This window comes from Galeopterus variegatus, unplaced genomic scaffold (assembly GCF_000696425.1).
Source record: "Galeopterus variegatus unplaced genomic scaffold, G_variegatus-3.0.2 Scaffold1628, whole genome shotgun sequence".
Classification (NCBI taxonomy): domain Eukaryota; kingdom Metazoa; phylum Chordata; class Mammalia; order Dermoptera; family Cynocephalidae; genus Galeopterus; species Galeopterus variegatus.
Window position 1 is genome coordinate 253,598 of NW_007727739.1, and position 16,045 is coordinate 269,642.

Sequence of the window (16,045 nt, forward strand, 5' to 3'; positions counted from 1 at the left end):
AGATGTGCTGCTTGGGGAATGTGGTAATTTTTAAATGTCCAAAAAAATCTTTGACATTCTCCAGATCAAGAGGTGATAGAATACTGTGACAAAAGTGATGCTGTGTGACTTGTAAGGCTAGGTCATAAAAGGCAACACGGCTGGCTTGTTGGAACACACTAGCTGGTAGCCCTGAGCCACATTAAAAGCCATACCACCCTGAAGCCACCATGCTGTGGGGAAGCCCAAACTCACTCATGCAGACAGACTACTAAGGAGACCCTGTAACTACATGCAGAAGAGAGCTGCCTGGCCAGTCCTTGGTCCCTAGGTATTCCAGCTTCAGCCACTGTCTTAACTGCAAGTGCAAGACCTGAGCTAGAACAGCTAAGTAGAGCCTTTCCCAAATTCCTGACCCACAGAAACCACGAGAGAGAAAACAATGACTTGTTTTAAGATTTAAGTTTGGAGGTGATTTGTTACACAGCAGTAGTAACTTGGGATTGTCTCTAATGCCTATATTACCACATGCAGCTTCATAAAAGGAGGGAGCTGGTCCAGCAATTCAATGGGTGCCCAACATTTAGTTTCAAACCTCTTTCTTGGGGCCACTTTGCTTTTTATGTCAAATCTTAAACGTTATATAATAATGCTATTAATAGATTTCTTTTTGGTTAAGAAAGCAATATTAGATGCCTTAAAGGAGTTATATATAACCTTCATAAAAAATAAGAAATGAAACAATATAAATCTCTTCTGGGAAGGGAAATGCTTTTAACTAGTGAGTTAATTAAGAACAAGAACAACAGTGTTAGGATTTCAACAAGGAAATTTATTTTTTCTTTAGAATTTGGCTCAGAACAGTAACATAAAAATATTTACATTAAGATAAATTAAGATGCAATTATTTAACCATATGTAATAATTTATGTTGGAATATATTAGCCTTTTCATGAATTTAATAAAAACTAAGATTTGGTTTTACATTCAGTACCATCATGCTTTCTAATATTTAGTATGAAATGTGGCAGCAATGCAATTGTTTGGTGTACAGAGCAGTTACAGATTTCATCAAGGAATGACTGGTGTCCCTTCAGGATACATTATCTCACCCTAGACACTGATGGCTGAACAGCTGAGCTTCCTTTCCTAGGAGTCACCCTGGAATGTTGGAACAATAACCAGTCCCTGGAGATTATTTAAGGGCTGGTAAAGTTCTAGGAATCACCCAACCAATTTTTCTTCATATTAACCCACCAGGAAGGAAGAAGTTGAAATAGGATTTCGATTCCTTCATTTTATATGTTAACACGGAGACAATACATTGTAGAAACCTTCATTTTCCTAAAATAAAAAACCATCTGAAAAATGTGTGCATATCCTTTTTTAGATTAGACCAAATACTGTATTGGCAACACTTCCACTGCAGAGAGGAAAGGAATATTTGATTAGATTCACAGCACAGAGAAAGGGTCAAAAATAAGTCATTTGCAAATCAGATATTCTTATTAAATCTTTTGGTAGCCTTGAGTAAATGAGAATGTATTAGCATTTTGAAAGTGTTTTTGAAATGAGAGCTTGTGTGGCTTAGCAGAAAAAGCACAGGGGGATCTGGGATCAAACCCTCTAAAACTTACTAGCCCCATAGTTTTGTGTTTGTCATTTTTGGGTTCTATAAAACAGGAATTTAAACACCTACCTCACAGGTTGTGACAATTTATGATAATATATATGAAGCACCTAGTTTAGAGCCTGGCACACAGTAGGCACTTAAGAAGTGGTGGATGTTAGTATTTCTTCTACGTTGCAATTAATAGCCAGAAATATGGCTTTAATATTTTGACACTAGCGAAAGCATAGATTCTTACTTTGCCAGAGTCCAGATTCACAGATCTGGGCTCTAGGTATAACACAAACAGTCTTAATAGACAATCTAGGGTCATACTCAATATAGTTTAAAAAGCTATTGAAGGGAGTCTGCTGGTCAGTAGGAAAGATCCTTTTGGGATAGTTAATCTCCTTTCAGAGGCTGTAAGTCTAGTGGTTTCTCAGCTGTCCCTAAGAAGATAAGGACAAGGTCACTAAGGCCACTGTAATTCAGATCCCTGGTCTAAAGTCTCTTACAAGTTCTGCTAGAGTAAGTTACAACATCTTTCAACAAATGACATTTGGGGGTGACAGATCTCCAATGTCTTGATTACAGTGATGATTTCACAGATATATACATGTGTCAAAACTTATCAAATTGTACACTTTAAAAAATATCTCAATGAAGCTGTTAAAAAAAAAAGTTTACTTCAGCTTTTCCTGGTAAGAGTTCCTTCTGTTCCCCTTCTGTGACCTGAGCTTGGGAGGAAGGATTGTTATCCAAACTTGAAAATGAAGCTCACATCCCAAGCAAGGCCTGCAGGTGTAAGTGGTGCATTAGTAAGCAGAGTCCTTCTGGCACAGAAAATTGTGATTGGAACTTACAAGATTTGACCTAAAATGACGCCTATTAGGAAAACATCAGAAAGAGCAACACTTAGAAAAATGGGGGTTGGGAAAGGTGACTTTCGAAGAGGAGACGAAAAGCAAAAACACTTCTCTGTCAAAGTCACCTGCAGTTTAGTACTAAATTTGCTTTTTAAGAAATGGCTCATCTAAAAGACAAGAACTTGATTCCAGTAGGGAGCTCTCGAGTTTCGGTCTATGTCCATTCCTGGGAGGCCTAATAGATCCTTCGAGTCGTGTAGTCCAGAACCATGCTGGCAGCACCGAGCAGGGCGGGATCCACCAAATCCGAAACCACCACATCCACGTCCTGCACTGAGGACAAGGCTTGCTGGCGGATGACATCTTTGACAGTGTGGATATAGTGACTGGCCAGGACTCCAGAGAGGATCACAAGGGAAGGATTCATAGTGTGGAGAATGTTCACAACCCCAAGACCCAAAGCCGTTCCAGCTATAGGAAAACAAAAATTAACATAAATTTCCAGAAGAGAGCTAAATCAAAAACACCAAAGGGGAAGGTAGAAGAGAGCCAGCAGCCAGAAATGGTACAGTACATTCACGCTATGTAGTGGGAAGCAGTATTTTAAAGCTGTTCATGATTTATTTTTAATATGAGAAAATGATTACATGTTATCTTGAAGTGGAAAAAGCAGGGTATAAAATTGTACATACTATATTATACGATCTCAACTATGTAAAAAAATGAATAGTAAGACCAGAAGGAAATGTTGATAGTTGATATCTCAGAATGGTAAAACCCTAAGTGACACTTTTTCTTACTACTCTATTTTTCTAAATTTCCTATAAAATGAACAAGTAGCATTTTCGTAGTTGTAAAACCAAACCGAACACCTGTTTAAAAAGGCAATGCTGTCAAATACCTTTAATGCAATTCCCCTTTTCTCTCTCAGTAAGTAGGAAAAATACCTCTGAACAGACATCACAGAGCACTGGTCCACTGAGGGAAGTGGGGTCTTTGCAGGAGCCCTGGGATGTCTAAGGCCGCCCCCTGTGGCACAGCTGTCCAGAGCTGCACACTTACCTGTTCTTAAGATGCTCTGGGCCTTTGCATTGCCAAGTTTTGCAGCCTGGATGAGATGGAGTGCACCCACGGCTTCGTCTTTTGGCACTGACATCCCTTCCACCAAGAGCAGGTCTTCTGTTGGAGCCAGTTAGAAGAAGCAGTCATTTATGAACTGTGGGCAGCCCCGTGGGGAGGCCAAGCTTACAACAGTGCCTGATGGCAGCCAGCCACTAAGTGGGAAGACTGTTTCAAGAGCAGGTCTTCTGTTGGAGCCAGTTAGAAGAAGCAGTCATTTATGAACTGTGGGCAGCCCCATGGGGAGGCCAAGCTTACAACAGTGCCTGATGGCAGCCAGCCACTAAGTGGGAAGACTGTTTTCCTTCCACAATTGCAAAGCTTTTTGTCATTCACAAACATTCGTATACATTGCCCCAAAAGCCTTTGCTGCTCTCTTACTACCTGGTTATTTATAATTCAGAACTTCCCTAATTGGAAGATGCTCAAGTCTGACCACAGCCTCCTACCCCTCTAGCTCCCTGATTTCTCATTAGAGAGAGTCCTTGAGGTGTTCTTTGCCCCCATATTATCAGATTCATCCTGCACACACCTCCTTCCTTGCCCATCCCAGAGGCAGTGCTGCACTACTTGCCAGTGGCCCACGTTCTATGGCAGCGAGGCACACGGCTGAGGAACAGACACAGTCCTGTTCAGTTCCAGCTTTGCCACTACCTGCTGCATGACCCTGTCCATGTCACTTCACCTCTATATGTTTCTCTTTTCTAGAAGATCAGAGTAATGATACCTACACTTGCAGGATTATTTTAGGGATTAAATGAGACAATGGACATAAAGTACTTAAGTGTTGGCTAGCATTAATGCTAAATAAACAGTAGGTGTTTCTGCTATCTGTAGTCCTTGTCTTTCTGCCAGTCAGCAACCCAGATCAATCTGCCTCCTAATCAGCTATTATATTTGGGCTCTGAAGGAAGACAATCCCCAACCGTGCAGACTACTACCTAGACGCCAACTGCTGGTCTCCTGTCTTCCCCGGGCCCTCACAGCGACCTGGCCCAGTTCTCTCCCACACTCCCTCACTGCTCCCCTCCATGCCTTCACCACCTCCTCAATCTGTCCACCCCCCACCCCCTAAACAGATTTCCATACTTCTTACCTCTCAGATAAAGGACACCAGGCAGGGATTCCTTTTTCTTGCCCCCACTTGTAAACCCATCCATATTTGCACATCTTCGCTCTTCCGTCCCTCTCTTGGGCCCTCTTCCCACCTCTGCAGGGACCCTACTGTAGGGACGCTCCACCCTTTCCCTCTTGCATTCTCAAACTTCACTGCCATTCCCACTGTCTCCTTTCCGTCAACAATGCTCACAAATTGGTTTTGGTGGCAAAAAATATCTTCCTCTTTTTATGTATAAAGCACAGATATACATACAGTACGTGAACAGATAACATATCTGTGGTGCTGACATTTCATGGGGGAGGAGTGATTAGGAAAAAACCACCTAAACAGGCTCCCTTAAGGAGGTGATAATGAAAAGAAGTTTGAAAAATAAACACTGTTTTAAGGGCTTCTAAGATGTCCTCATGGCCAAAGCCAACAAACTCTTCCAATTTTCTCTTACTCATCAGCAGCACTCGGCATTACTGACCCTCTTCTCTGAAACGCTCTCCCTTTTTTGACCTCTGTGACATTTTCCTTTTCTGGTTCTCCTTCTCATTTTCTCTGCCTGCCCCTCAAATGCTGATGTTTCTAGGGATTCCATCCCTGACTCTTTATCTTTTGCCTCACTTCCTGGGTCTCCTTCACAGGTCTAACTACAACCTCAGTGCTGATGATTCCCTCCCTCTGGCCCAGTCATCTCTCCTGAGCAGCAGACTCCTGGATCCAGCTACCTCCTAGGCATCTCCACCTCGACGTCCCACAGGCACCCAGCCATCAGCTCCCACCTAACCTGTTCCTCCTCTTATACTCCCAACCCAGAGTGGTCCACCCAGAAAGTTGCAAGTCACTCTAAAATCGTCCCCCTTAAAGCCATCCTCCATTTTCCCCACAGAAACAAAAAGTTATAGTTCAATGAAGATCTGACCATGTCTTTTTCCTAAAAATTTTTAATGGTTTCTCCACTACCTGCTGGTCCTGGCTTCCCTCTTGCCACACCACCTCCTTCCTTGCCCCTTTATGCTCTTAACCCCACTGTTCCCATGCCTGCGTGAGCTCCCTTGGCCATCCAAATCTGCCTAATTCTGTTTCTTCTCTGACTCTCAACCCCCAGCACAGCATCCTAGAAACCATCCTGACTTTCATAACATGTCCAGAAACAGCTTTGGTACAAGTAGATCTCTCAGAGTTCAAAAACTGTAACATGCTTATCCATTTATTTCTTTATTAAAATGTGTATTAAGTACCCACCCTGTGCTAGTGGCTGAGAAAACAAAAATGAAAGAAATCTTCTCTGCTATCTGGAGCCCTAGACTCCTGTCCACCTCTACCTGGAGAGAGAGAGTGTTAAAATGGGTCAGAACTGAGGACACTTTGGAGCTTCCGTATGAGGAAGCCCTGCTGTTCCTCTAGAAAGTGAGAAGATTACAAGTCCTGGCTTCAGTGCTCGGCTCTCTTTGAAGTACTTGTCTACCATTCCATCACTCAATCCTTCAGGAGAAGGACACTGACCGTCATGTAGCTTTTTTGCTTCCCTCTGCAAGGCCGTTCCGGAGGCATATGCTTCAATACACCCATGGCTTCCACAGGAACAATCAGGCCCATCCAGAGACACAACAAGGTGGCCAAGTTCTGCGGCACAGAAGGAGCTTCCATGGATCAATTCATGATGATGGATGATTCCACCACCAATTCCTACAGTGAAAGACAAAAATCACTGAGGTGGCTCTTTACTTGAAACAGAAAACCATGATATGACAGTGCCTCATCTGTTTAGCAAAGCTTTAGAATGTGAAGTTCTATACAATGCCTAATTTTCTAGATAGCTGAAGCTCACTAAGCCCCAAAACTATTTGGCAGGATTCTGGATGGAAATATTTATAGCAGGTCCTCTGATTCCCTGTGTCATGTGCTTGGCTCACTATGATTTCAAACACAGCTGTGGCAGACAGTTCAGTAGAAGCTCAGACTCACCTTGTGTTGACAGTCTACTCCCTCAAGCATGTGTTGCTCATCTTTCTGTACCAAGGCCTTCTCCAATACTAAAGTAAGAGGCTAGTCAGCCATACAAGCACATTACCCAGAGGCAACTCTCAACCAAGGCCAGACAGGAGCCAGCAGATCCAAGTGAACAATTCTCAGCGGACTTCTTAGGAGGTTCTGGTAGATTTCAGCCCCCATTGACATTGTAGGCTATTTCAATAATGCATCCTTTAATGGTTTTCCTCGTACTCTGTTTCACTCTTCCCACTCTCCCTCCTGCTTCTCAGAATCACCTCCAAAAAAAAAAACCCCTGTGCCTAAATTCTTGTCTCAGGCTCTGCTTTGAGGGAAACCCAAGATAAGACAATCTTTCTAACATGTATCACATACCACCTGCTTTCTAAAGCAGAGAATATGAAATGTGTTTCGGCTCTTCTTGATGCCACCATGTCTAGAAACCTATGATTCAATAAGAGCAAAGACCAATGAATGCCTTTCATTATGGTATTTAGGAGTTACAAAGGAGTAAAAAGGGCATTGTGCCTTAAAAGGTTCTGCTTTTAAGAGCTGACTTGCCATCTGTCACTTCTTGTGGCACCTATTCCTCAACCCCCACCACTCTGATTTGCAGCTTATTAACTTCTCCGAGCTAGGAAATGATATCCAAGCTTGCTAAAACTGTGTCTGAGACTAAGAGAGGAAATGCACGAACTAAAGTATACGAGCTTAAAGGGGAGGAAGCGTGATGTAGAGTTTAAGCACACACAAGTTTTGAAGTTAGACGTATCTGAAATCAAATGCTGGCTCAACCACTTACTAGCTGAGTCTGTTTTTTCACTTAAAAATAAACTGTACACATTATTATACAATAAAAATAAAATTTATAAAGACCAAAAACAAAGCCCCAAATGGGACATCGAAATGACAGAGTAGATAACTCCAAAAATCCATCCCACCTCTAAAGCAATGAATAAACTGGCAAAACTGTCAGAATTAACTTTTTTGGAACTCTAGAAACTAACCAAAAGTTTTCAACAACCAGGGGAATGCTTAATTAAACAATAACAACAACAACAAAATAGCTGAATCTCCAGAAGAGAGCTTTCTGGTGTTTTAACTTACCCTGGTCCCATTACCCACTCCCCAGCTTTGCAGTGACCTTAAACAACAGCCCACATTCCCAGTACTGGTATACAGATACCAATACCAGATACCAGTACTTGAGCAGAACCAAGTTATTCTCAAAAAAAAAAATTGTGGTTGTTGGTTTTGACTTGCCTGGTAGCTACCTGGAGGACCAATTCACAAGGCTTGCTTTTATCTCACCTAACTGGGAACTATCCCAGTGCTAAGGGGGTGACCCAGGGAGTATTTGTCAAAAACATTTAAAAATAAAATGAATTAGTCTCTGCTGCCTAGAGCAAAGGATAATAGTTCGGGCACACAATAGAATAACTGAAAAGACTGGGAAGAAAAGCTAGGGAAGGAGAAGCTTTGGGGAATAAGAGCTGTGAATAGCTCTGACAAGTTCCTGGGAAATTTAGAGGGCCACATGCATGCCTAGGGCTGAGCATATGTTCAGAAAAGGGCTGAGAAGGCCTTAAACTCTCACAAGTGTCTTACCTTCAGGCTGTACTCAAGCAGGAAGTTAAGACTAAGGCAGAGTTATGCCTGACTGAATGTTGAAGATGTGCCCCAATATACATTCTAGCTCCTGAGGCAACCTTCCTTACCCTTCTTACCTGTGCCTGTGATAAGTGTAACAAAGTTTTCCAGTCCCTTTCCTTGGCCAAATTTCCTTTCTGCCAGGGCAGCACAGTTGCCATCATTGTCTATCCACACAGGGAGATGCAAAGTATCAGACAGGGGAGTCCTGAGGTCCACAGAGTTCCACTCTTGGATCAATTTGGTTGAATGCAGCACAATTCCTTCCCGAGGATTTACACGGCCACCTGTGGAAATGCCTGAGCTCCACCACAAACACAAGGAAAATAATTCTGATTAGCAATCTCAGGAAAGTGTGCCAAATTTCTTGGCTCAGAACACAAATTAATTCACCCAAGGTCTAAGACAAACATTACCAAGGACGGCAAGGAAATATCAGGCAATCCTGAGCTAAATCTGTAGGTCATCACAGATTTATAGAACTTATCAATGCTTCTCCCATAACGGTAGCTGGTGTCCCAGGAAGTCCCCATGCTTGGGGCCCAGACATGACCCAGAGCCACCTATACACAGAGCAGACACTAACTTGTCAGTTGTGCATTGGAACTTTGTAAACTTTTTACATTAAAATGAACATTTCTTGGATTTATAATTTATAATCTCACCTACTCCCAAAATTCTGCAGTTCAGTTTTACAGCTTCTGCTGCAGCTTCCACACACATCTGTAGGATTAAATTAATTCTCTCTTCATAGGTTTTAGGGTTGAACTGAGTATACTTCTTAACTATCTCACCCTAAAAGAGAAAAAACAAAAAGATCATCTCATTAGCCTTAGCTAAGGAGTATACCATGAATGTTTTGACTTTTTTCATGAGAAATCAGACATTGCTGTAGAACAGTATCACAGACCTAGATGACGCTTAGGGAGAGAGCCACTGTCTGGCTTGGTCAACCCTGGAGCAAGGCCAGGTAGTTTCCTGGGAATCTGTCCTGATAAATGGCCACTGAAGCAATGACAACTCTCTTAGCTAAGGAGTATACCATGAATGTTTTGACTTTTTTCATGAGAAATCAGACATTGCTGTAGAACAGTATCACAGACTTAGATAACTGCTTAGGGAGAGAGCCACTGTCTGGCTTGGTCAACCCTGGAACAAGGCCAGGTAGTTTCCTGGGAATCTGTCCTGATAAATGGCCACTGAAGCAATGACAACTCCACAGCCAATTGAGATGGGCTCTTCTCTTAGGCTTAAGGTAAATGTTCGTTAACCTGAATCATCTCCTGTAACTGAAGCCAATAATGATACGGACACTCTATTTACTCAGGGTAAATTTCCATGCTGGCTGCACAAATACTACATTATTTAAATTATTGTGCTTTGTGATAATGTTTTAATACCAAACAGGGATAGTCCCTCCTTATTACTCTTGTTTTAACATTTTTTCTTTGCTTATCTCACTTGTGTAGTATTTTAATTAAATTTCAGAATAATGTTGTTAAACTTTAAAAAAAATCCCACTGTGATTTACAATAATTTTATTAAACTTTAAAAAACCCCACTGAAATGTTGACTAGAATTATGTTAATCTTATAATCCAATTTGGAAAGCGCTGACATTTTAAAAATACTCAGCACTTCCATCCAGGACATTTTTTTCAAGCCTTTATATTTTCAAGTTTTTATAATTGTTTTTTTATGTAGATCACATAGTTTTCTGGTTTCAATTATTCTTTAGGAGTTTATGTTGTTCTGAATATGATCTCTTTTTCCATTTATATTCTTTTGTTATTAATGGATTTTAATATATCAAATACAAGGATTAGAGCTGTCACTAATGACTGTCATTAAAAATAAACTTAGAGTAGGAATTCTCAACCTTCACTGTGCATCATAATCACCTGGGCAGTTGTTTTTTTTCTGTCTTTTTCGTGACCGGTAAGGGGATCATGTGGGGTCGCCCACACCGCGCTCAGCCAGTGAGCACACCAGCCAGTCCTATATAGGATCCGAACCCGCAGCAGGAGCGTCATCGCGCTCCCAGCGCCACACTCTCCTGAGTGCGCCACGAGGCCGGCCCCTGGGCAGTTTTTAAGAAATATAAATGAGCAGGAGCGTCATCGCGCTCCCAGTGCCACACTCTCCTGAGTGCGCCACGAGGCCGGCCCCTGGGCAGTTTTTAAGAAATATAAATGTCTGGCTCCCATCCCCAGAGATTCCAGTTTAGTCTAGGTAGGAGCCTGGCATCTGTATTTTTTTTTTTTTAAAGCTTCCAGGTAATGATAATGTACAGGCAGAGCTGACAAACACCTACAATTTTTGCCTGCAATTTCATATAAGCAGAAAACTAGTGATACTTATAATATTTATCATAATATCCAGCCATTTTACTCAATTGTCTTATTAACTGAACAAGCTACTTGATTTATTCACATTATCTGTTAATAATACTTTTTGTTTTACCCTGTCCATAATCTCCATTTTTGCTGTTCCTTGCTTTATTCCCTTCATTACTTCCAGAATTAGGTTAAATAATATTGCAAAAAAATCCTTTTCTTCTGTAATTAATTTTTTTTGGTGGCTGGCTGGTGCAGGGATCCGAACCTGTGACCTTGGTGTTCCAAGCACCATACTCTTCCAATTGAGCTAACTGACCAGTCTCGTCTTTTCTTCTTGATTTCACTGGGAATGCCTCTGGAATTTCACCATTACAAAGGATATTGGCCACTGATATGAAATAAATCATCTTTATGTTAAGAAAACATTATTCTATCAGTACTTTTTAAAGAGTATTTATAAGGGAGGTCTTTTGGCTCCTCTTGAGAAAATTAGGTTTTGTTTTGCTTTTCCTTATTTGACCTAATGGTATTAACAAATTTCCTATAACTTTGTATTTAAAATCATTGCTATTTCTCATGGACTCCTGAAACTATACATCTACAATATTTCAAGCAAAGGTTTTTCTGGTAGGTTTATTCTCCCTTGTTAAGTCATCAGAAATCATTTTAATATGGACAATTTGTTATTTTTATGAAGGCTCTCCCAACCTGTCAACATTGTGGTGATGGTTTGGTTAACAGATTGAAGGTTTGTTATACTCAATAAACAGCAGAATTGTAAAAATGGAGCATGAAGATGGCAGTTCGAGATGGCCAATGAGAGGCACCCAGGTCTTGCTTCTGATGCAAAGAAAGTCCAAAACAAGTGGACAGTCACATGTCAAACAGAGTGTCTGGGAGAAAACACCAGAATTCAGCAAGAGGGTGAGGAAGACCCTCTGAGCTTCAGAAACTCGAGATGGCAGCATAGAAAGACAAGTGAAGTGCCCAGCTTAGATGGGCTTAGAGCTAGGAGAGACCCCTTGCCCTGGGGCAAAGGTAGACAAGGAGGGCCTGGCTCCTGACATGGTCGCCTGCAATCCAAGCTACAAGGGTGCTGAGTGGCCCTTACAGTCTGTGAGCCCAGTGTGGGGTGCAGCTTGGAGCCCACATGACTGCGTTATTCCAGAGAGGAAGTTCAAGCTGAGCCTCCCTCACCCTCTGGGTCCCGGACAACCACAGCCCATTGCTGTAATGCGATTGGAGCCAACACCAGAGTGCATTTTGCTCTGGGGCCCAATAGCCCTGGCATCTCCACATCCCTAAGGCCCTCTCATCACACTGTGACTCTGGTACCTGAGCCATGCAGCCCCGCACTCCTGGGAACAGGTGGTCCAGCACAGTGCAGAGGCCACCCTCAGAACAGAGGAAGCCAACGCTTGTACTTTCCAGATCCTGACAGCCAACTAATAGGGCCTTCTGCCACCAGAGGCAGCCCTGTTTTCTTTGTTGGAGCACCTGTGCGCCTCTCCCAGGGAAACACAGTCCTGAAGCAGCTCCAGTGAACCCACCCAGGGCCACTCACTCCACAAAGAAATGGAAAGACATTCCATGTTCATGGATTGGGAGAATTAATATTACCAATGGGAGAATTAATATTACCAAAATGACCATACTAGCCAAAGTGATCTACAGATTCAGTGCAATCTCAATCAAAATCCAATGGCATTCTTCACAGAAACAGAAAAAACAATCCTAAAATTCACATGGAACCACAAAAGATCCCGAATAGCGAAAGCAATCCTGAGCAAAAAGAACAAAGCTGGAGATAATACACTACCTGACTTTAAAATGTACTACAAAGCTATAGTAATCAAAACAGCATGGTACTGGCATAAAAGTAGACACAGAGACCAATGGAACAGAATAGAGAACCCAGAAATAAATCCATGTATCTATAACCAACTGATTTTTGATAAAAGTGTCAAGAACATACATTGGGGAAAGAACAGCCTCTTCAATAAATCATGCTGGGAAAGATATCCATATGCAGAAAGAATACAGTATATTTCTTACTATATACCAAAATCAACTCAAAAGGGATTAAAGATTTAATTTAAGACCTGAAACTATAAAACTACTAGAGGAAAGCATAGTAGAAAAACTCAGACATTTGTCTGGGCATAAATTTTATGAAGACTTCTAGAGCACAGGCAACAAAAGCAAAAACAGGCATATGGGATTACGTCAAACTAAAAAGCCTCTGTACAGCAAATGAAACAATCAACTGAGCAAAGACGCAGCCAGCAGAATGGGAGAAAATATTTGCGAACTATTCATCCAACAAGGGATTAATATTCAGAATATACAAGGAACTCAAACAACTCAAAAATTAAAAAACAACAACACACACAAAAAAGGTTAAACACACACACACACACACAAACACACACACACACACACAATCTGATTAAAAAATGGGCAAATGACCTGAATAGACATTTCTTAAAAGAAGACATACAAATGGCCAACAGGTATAGAAAAAACGCTCAACATCACTAATTATCAGGGAAATGCAAATCAAAACCACAATTCTATATCATCTCACCCCAGTTAGAATTGCTATTATCAAAAAGACAAAAAATAACAAGTGCTGGTGAGGATGTGGAAAAACGGAAACTCTTATACACTGTTGGTGGGAATGTAAATTAGTACAGCCATTATGGAAAACAGTATGGAGGTTCCTCTAAAATTAAAAATAGAACTACAATATAATCCAACAATCCCACTACTGGGTATTTATCCAAAGGAAAGGAATTTAGCATACCAAAGAAATATCTGCACTCCCATGTATACTGCAGCACTATTCACAATAGCCAAGATACAGAATCAACCTAGGTGTCCACCGACAGATGAATGGATAAAGAAAACATGGTATATATACACAATGGAATACTACTCAGCCATGAAAAAGAATGAAATCCTGTCGTTTGTGGCAACATGGATGAGCCTGGAAGACATTATGTTAAGTGAAATAAGTCAGGCATAGAAAGATAAATACCCCATGTTCTCACTTATATATGAGAGCTAAAATAGATAAATAAAAATAAGTTGAACTTTTAGAAGTAGAGAGTAGAATTGTGGTTACTGAAGGCTGAGATGGAGAGGGGGTAGGAGATTGAGAAAGGTTGGCTAATGAACACAAAATTACACCTAGATAGGAAAAATAAGTTCTAGTGGTGTACAGTAGTGCTAGGCATCTATAATTAACGATAATATATGCATGTTCTCAAACAGCTAGAAAAGAGGAGCTCAAATGTTATCACGAAGAAATGATAGTTTTACGATGATGAATGTGCTAATTACTCTGATTTAATCATCATACATTGTATACATGTATTGAAATCTAACTCTGTACCCCAAAAATGTGTATGATAAATACATGTCAATGACAAAATAGATTCCTTCAAATAAAAATTAAAAAGAATTGTAAAAATGCAAAATAGAGAACCCATATAATTTATCATGTTCTAGAGAATAGGCAATTCTCTTCACTATTTGTAGATACTCTCACTTGGGTAGAGATAGTAATTAGCATATCCCACACTCTAAACTGTTACCAGGTATAGAATTTCAGGTCTCCTTAGTGGCCTAAAGGGTCTCCCCAATGTCAACTCCAGTCTACTACCTTGGATTCCTTTAGATTTTACTACTCTGAAATGTTATTGATCAGTAAATGATCATTGAGACACCAATGACAGTGAGACAAACACTGTAATGGATTCAAAAGTCAACTCCAGTCTACTACCTTGGATTCCTTTAGATTTTACTACTCTGAAATGTTATTGATCAGTAAATGATCATTGAGACACTAATGATAGTGAGACAAACACTGTAATGGATTCAAAAGTCAATACTATGAGCAAATGATTACAAACTCTTGTGTATGTTTCCAGTCCTACCTTCCACCTATACTTTTAAAAAAATCAATTATAAAGTTAAGAGCTTAGGAATTATTTTACCTTCATGCTAACTATCGCAACTCGGAGATTCGTCCCACCAAGATCAACAGCCAAGGCACTTAGAGTTTCAAGAATGTGGTCAATATCTTGAGAGATATTCTCCTTTACAGGAGGAAAGCAGAATTTCTTTTGTAGTGGTTCATGAAGATCAATAGATTTGAGAAACTTCAAAATCCTTGGAACAGCATTTCCATCCCCATATATCTTTGAACTGCAATACCCAAAAAGTCAATTAAATTAAATACTTCTGCCATACATGTTAAATGATATTGAGGGCATGGTTTAATGGAATGTGAGACTTCAGGTAAAAATAATTCATGCTTCTTCCTTTTAAAATAACAACATATCCACAATGTATATACACAGTCATCCCTTTTTATCTGTGGGGTATTGGTTCCAGGACCTTCCTCTGATAACAAAAATCTGTGGATGCTCAAGTTCCTGATATAAAATAGCATAGTAAGCATAGTATTTGCATATAACCTATGCTTCTTCTTTTTTTTTTTTTTTCCTTTTTGTCTTTTTTTCGTGACCGGCAACGGATCGCAACCCTCAGTGTCACGCCCGTACCGGACCGGGACCGGCAACGGGATCGCAACCCTCGGGGTTGCGCCCACACCTCGCTCAGCCAGTGAGTGGCCAGTCTGTACGTGGGATCCAAACCCTCGGCGGGAGCGCCGTCACGCTCCCAAGCGGCGCACCGTAGCAGTGCGCCACCGGGCCGGTCCTAACCTATGCTTCTGTATACTTTAAATCATCTCTAGATTACTTAGAAAACCTAATACAATGTAAATGCTATGTAAACAGTTGTTACATTGTATTGTTCAGGGAATAATGATGAGAAAAAAGTCTGAACACATTCAGTACAGGCACAATTCTTTAAAAAAATATTTTCAATCTAAGGTTGGTTGAATCCATAGATGAGTAACCCAGAGATATGGAGGGCTGACTATATTCCAAAACATCATGCTGTACACAGTAAATACATACAATTTTACCTATCAATTAAACAAATAAAAATTCACTAGAAATCATAATTATAAAGAAATAAAATAATATCTGGATCTCTTCAGTAACATAGTAACTAAGTACTTGCATTTTTTTTCTTTTGCATTTAGTATTTATCTTTACATTTCTGAGAAAATTCTTTTCAGAAAAAAATTCCAATAAGATAATCTCATAAATTTGAAATGGAAAGGTGGGTGGTCAAAATTAAATAAAATGCTGAACTAGACTATTTTTAAAGAAAACCAGTTACATTATTTTCTAATACTTATAGAAAGTCAAATTAGGCTAAAGAAGTATTTCCTAGCAAAAGTGCTATATTAACAACTGAGACAAATAAAAAAAATATTCTGCATTTCCAGCAGCTAGGGCCCCCTAAGG

General features: G+C 40.5%; 1 protein-coding gene across 3 annotated transcripts in view; it reads right to left on the bottom strand.

Moving 5' to 3' along the window:
- Positions 1-790: 790 nt before the first annotated feature.
- Positions 791-16,045, bottom strand: part of GNE (glucosamine (UDP-N-acetyl)-2-epimerase/N-acetylmannosamine kinase) — a 39,729-nt gene continuing 24,474 nt past the window's right edge. For 2 of the 3 annotated variants that reach the window (XM_008578093.1, XM_008578094.1), the window contains exons 7-12: positions 14,660-14,870; positions 8,986-9,115; positions 8,398-8,619; positions 6,185-6,367; positions 3,517-3,633; positions 791-2,925 (exon numbers count right to left, since the gene is read on the bottom strand). In XM_008578093.1, coding sequence (XP_008576315.1) covers positions 2,690-2,925; positions 3,517-3,633; positions 6,185-6,367; positions 8,398-8,619; positions 8,986-9,115; positions 14,660-14,870 — 1,099 coding nt within the window. In that variant the 3' untranslated portion in view covers positions 791-2,689. The remainder of the gene's footprint in view (positions 2,926-3,516; positions 3,634-6,184; positions 6,368-8,397; positions 8,620-8,985; positions 9,116-14,659; positions 14,871-16,045) is intronic. The other variant, XM_008578095.1, reaches the window with a different exon arrangement.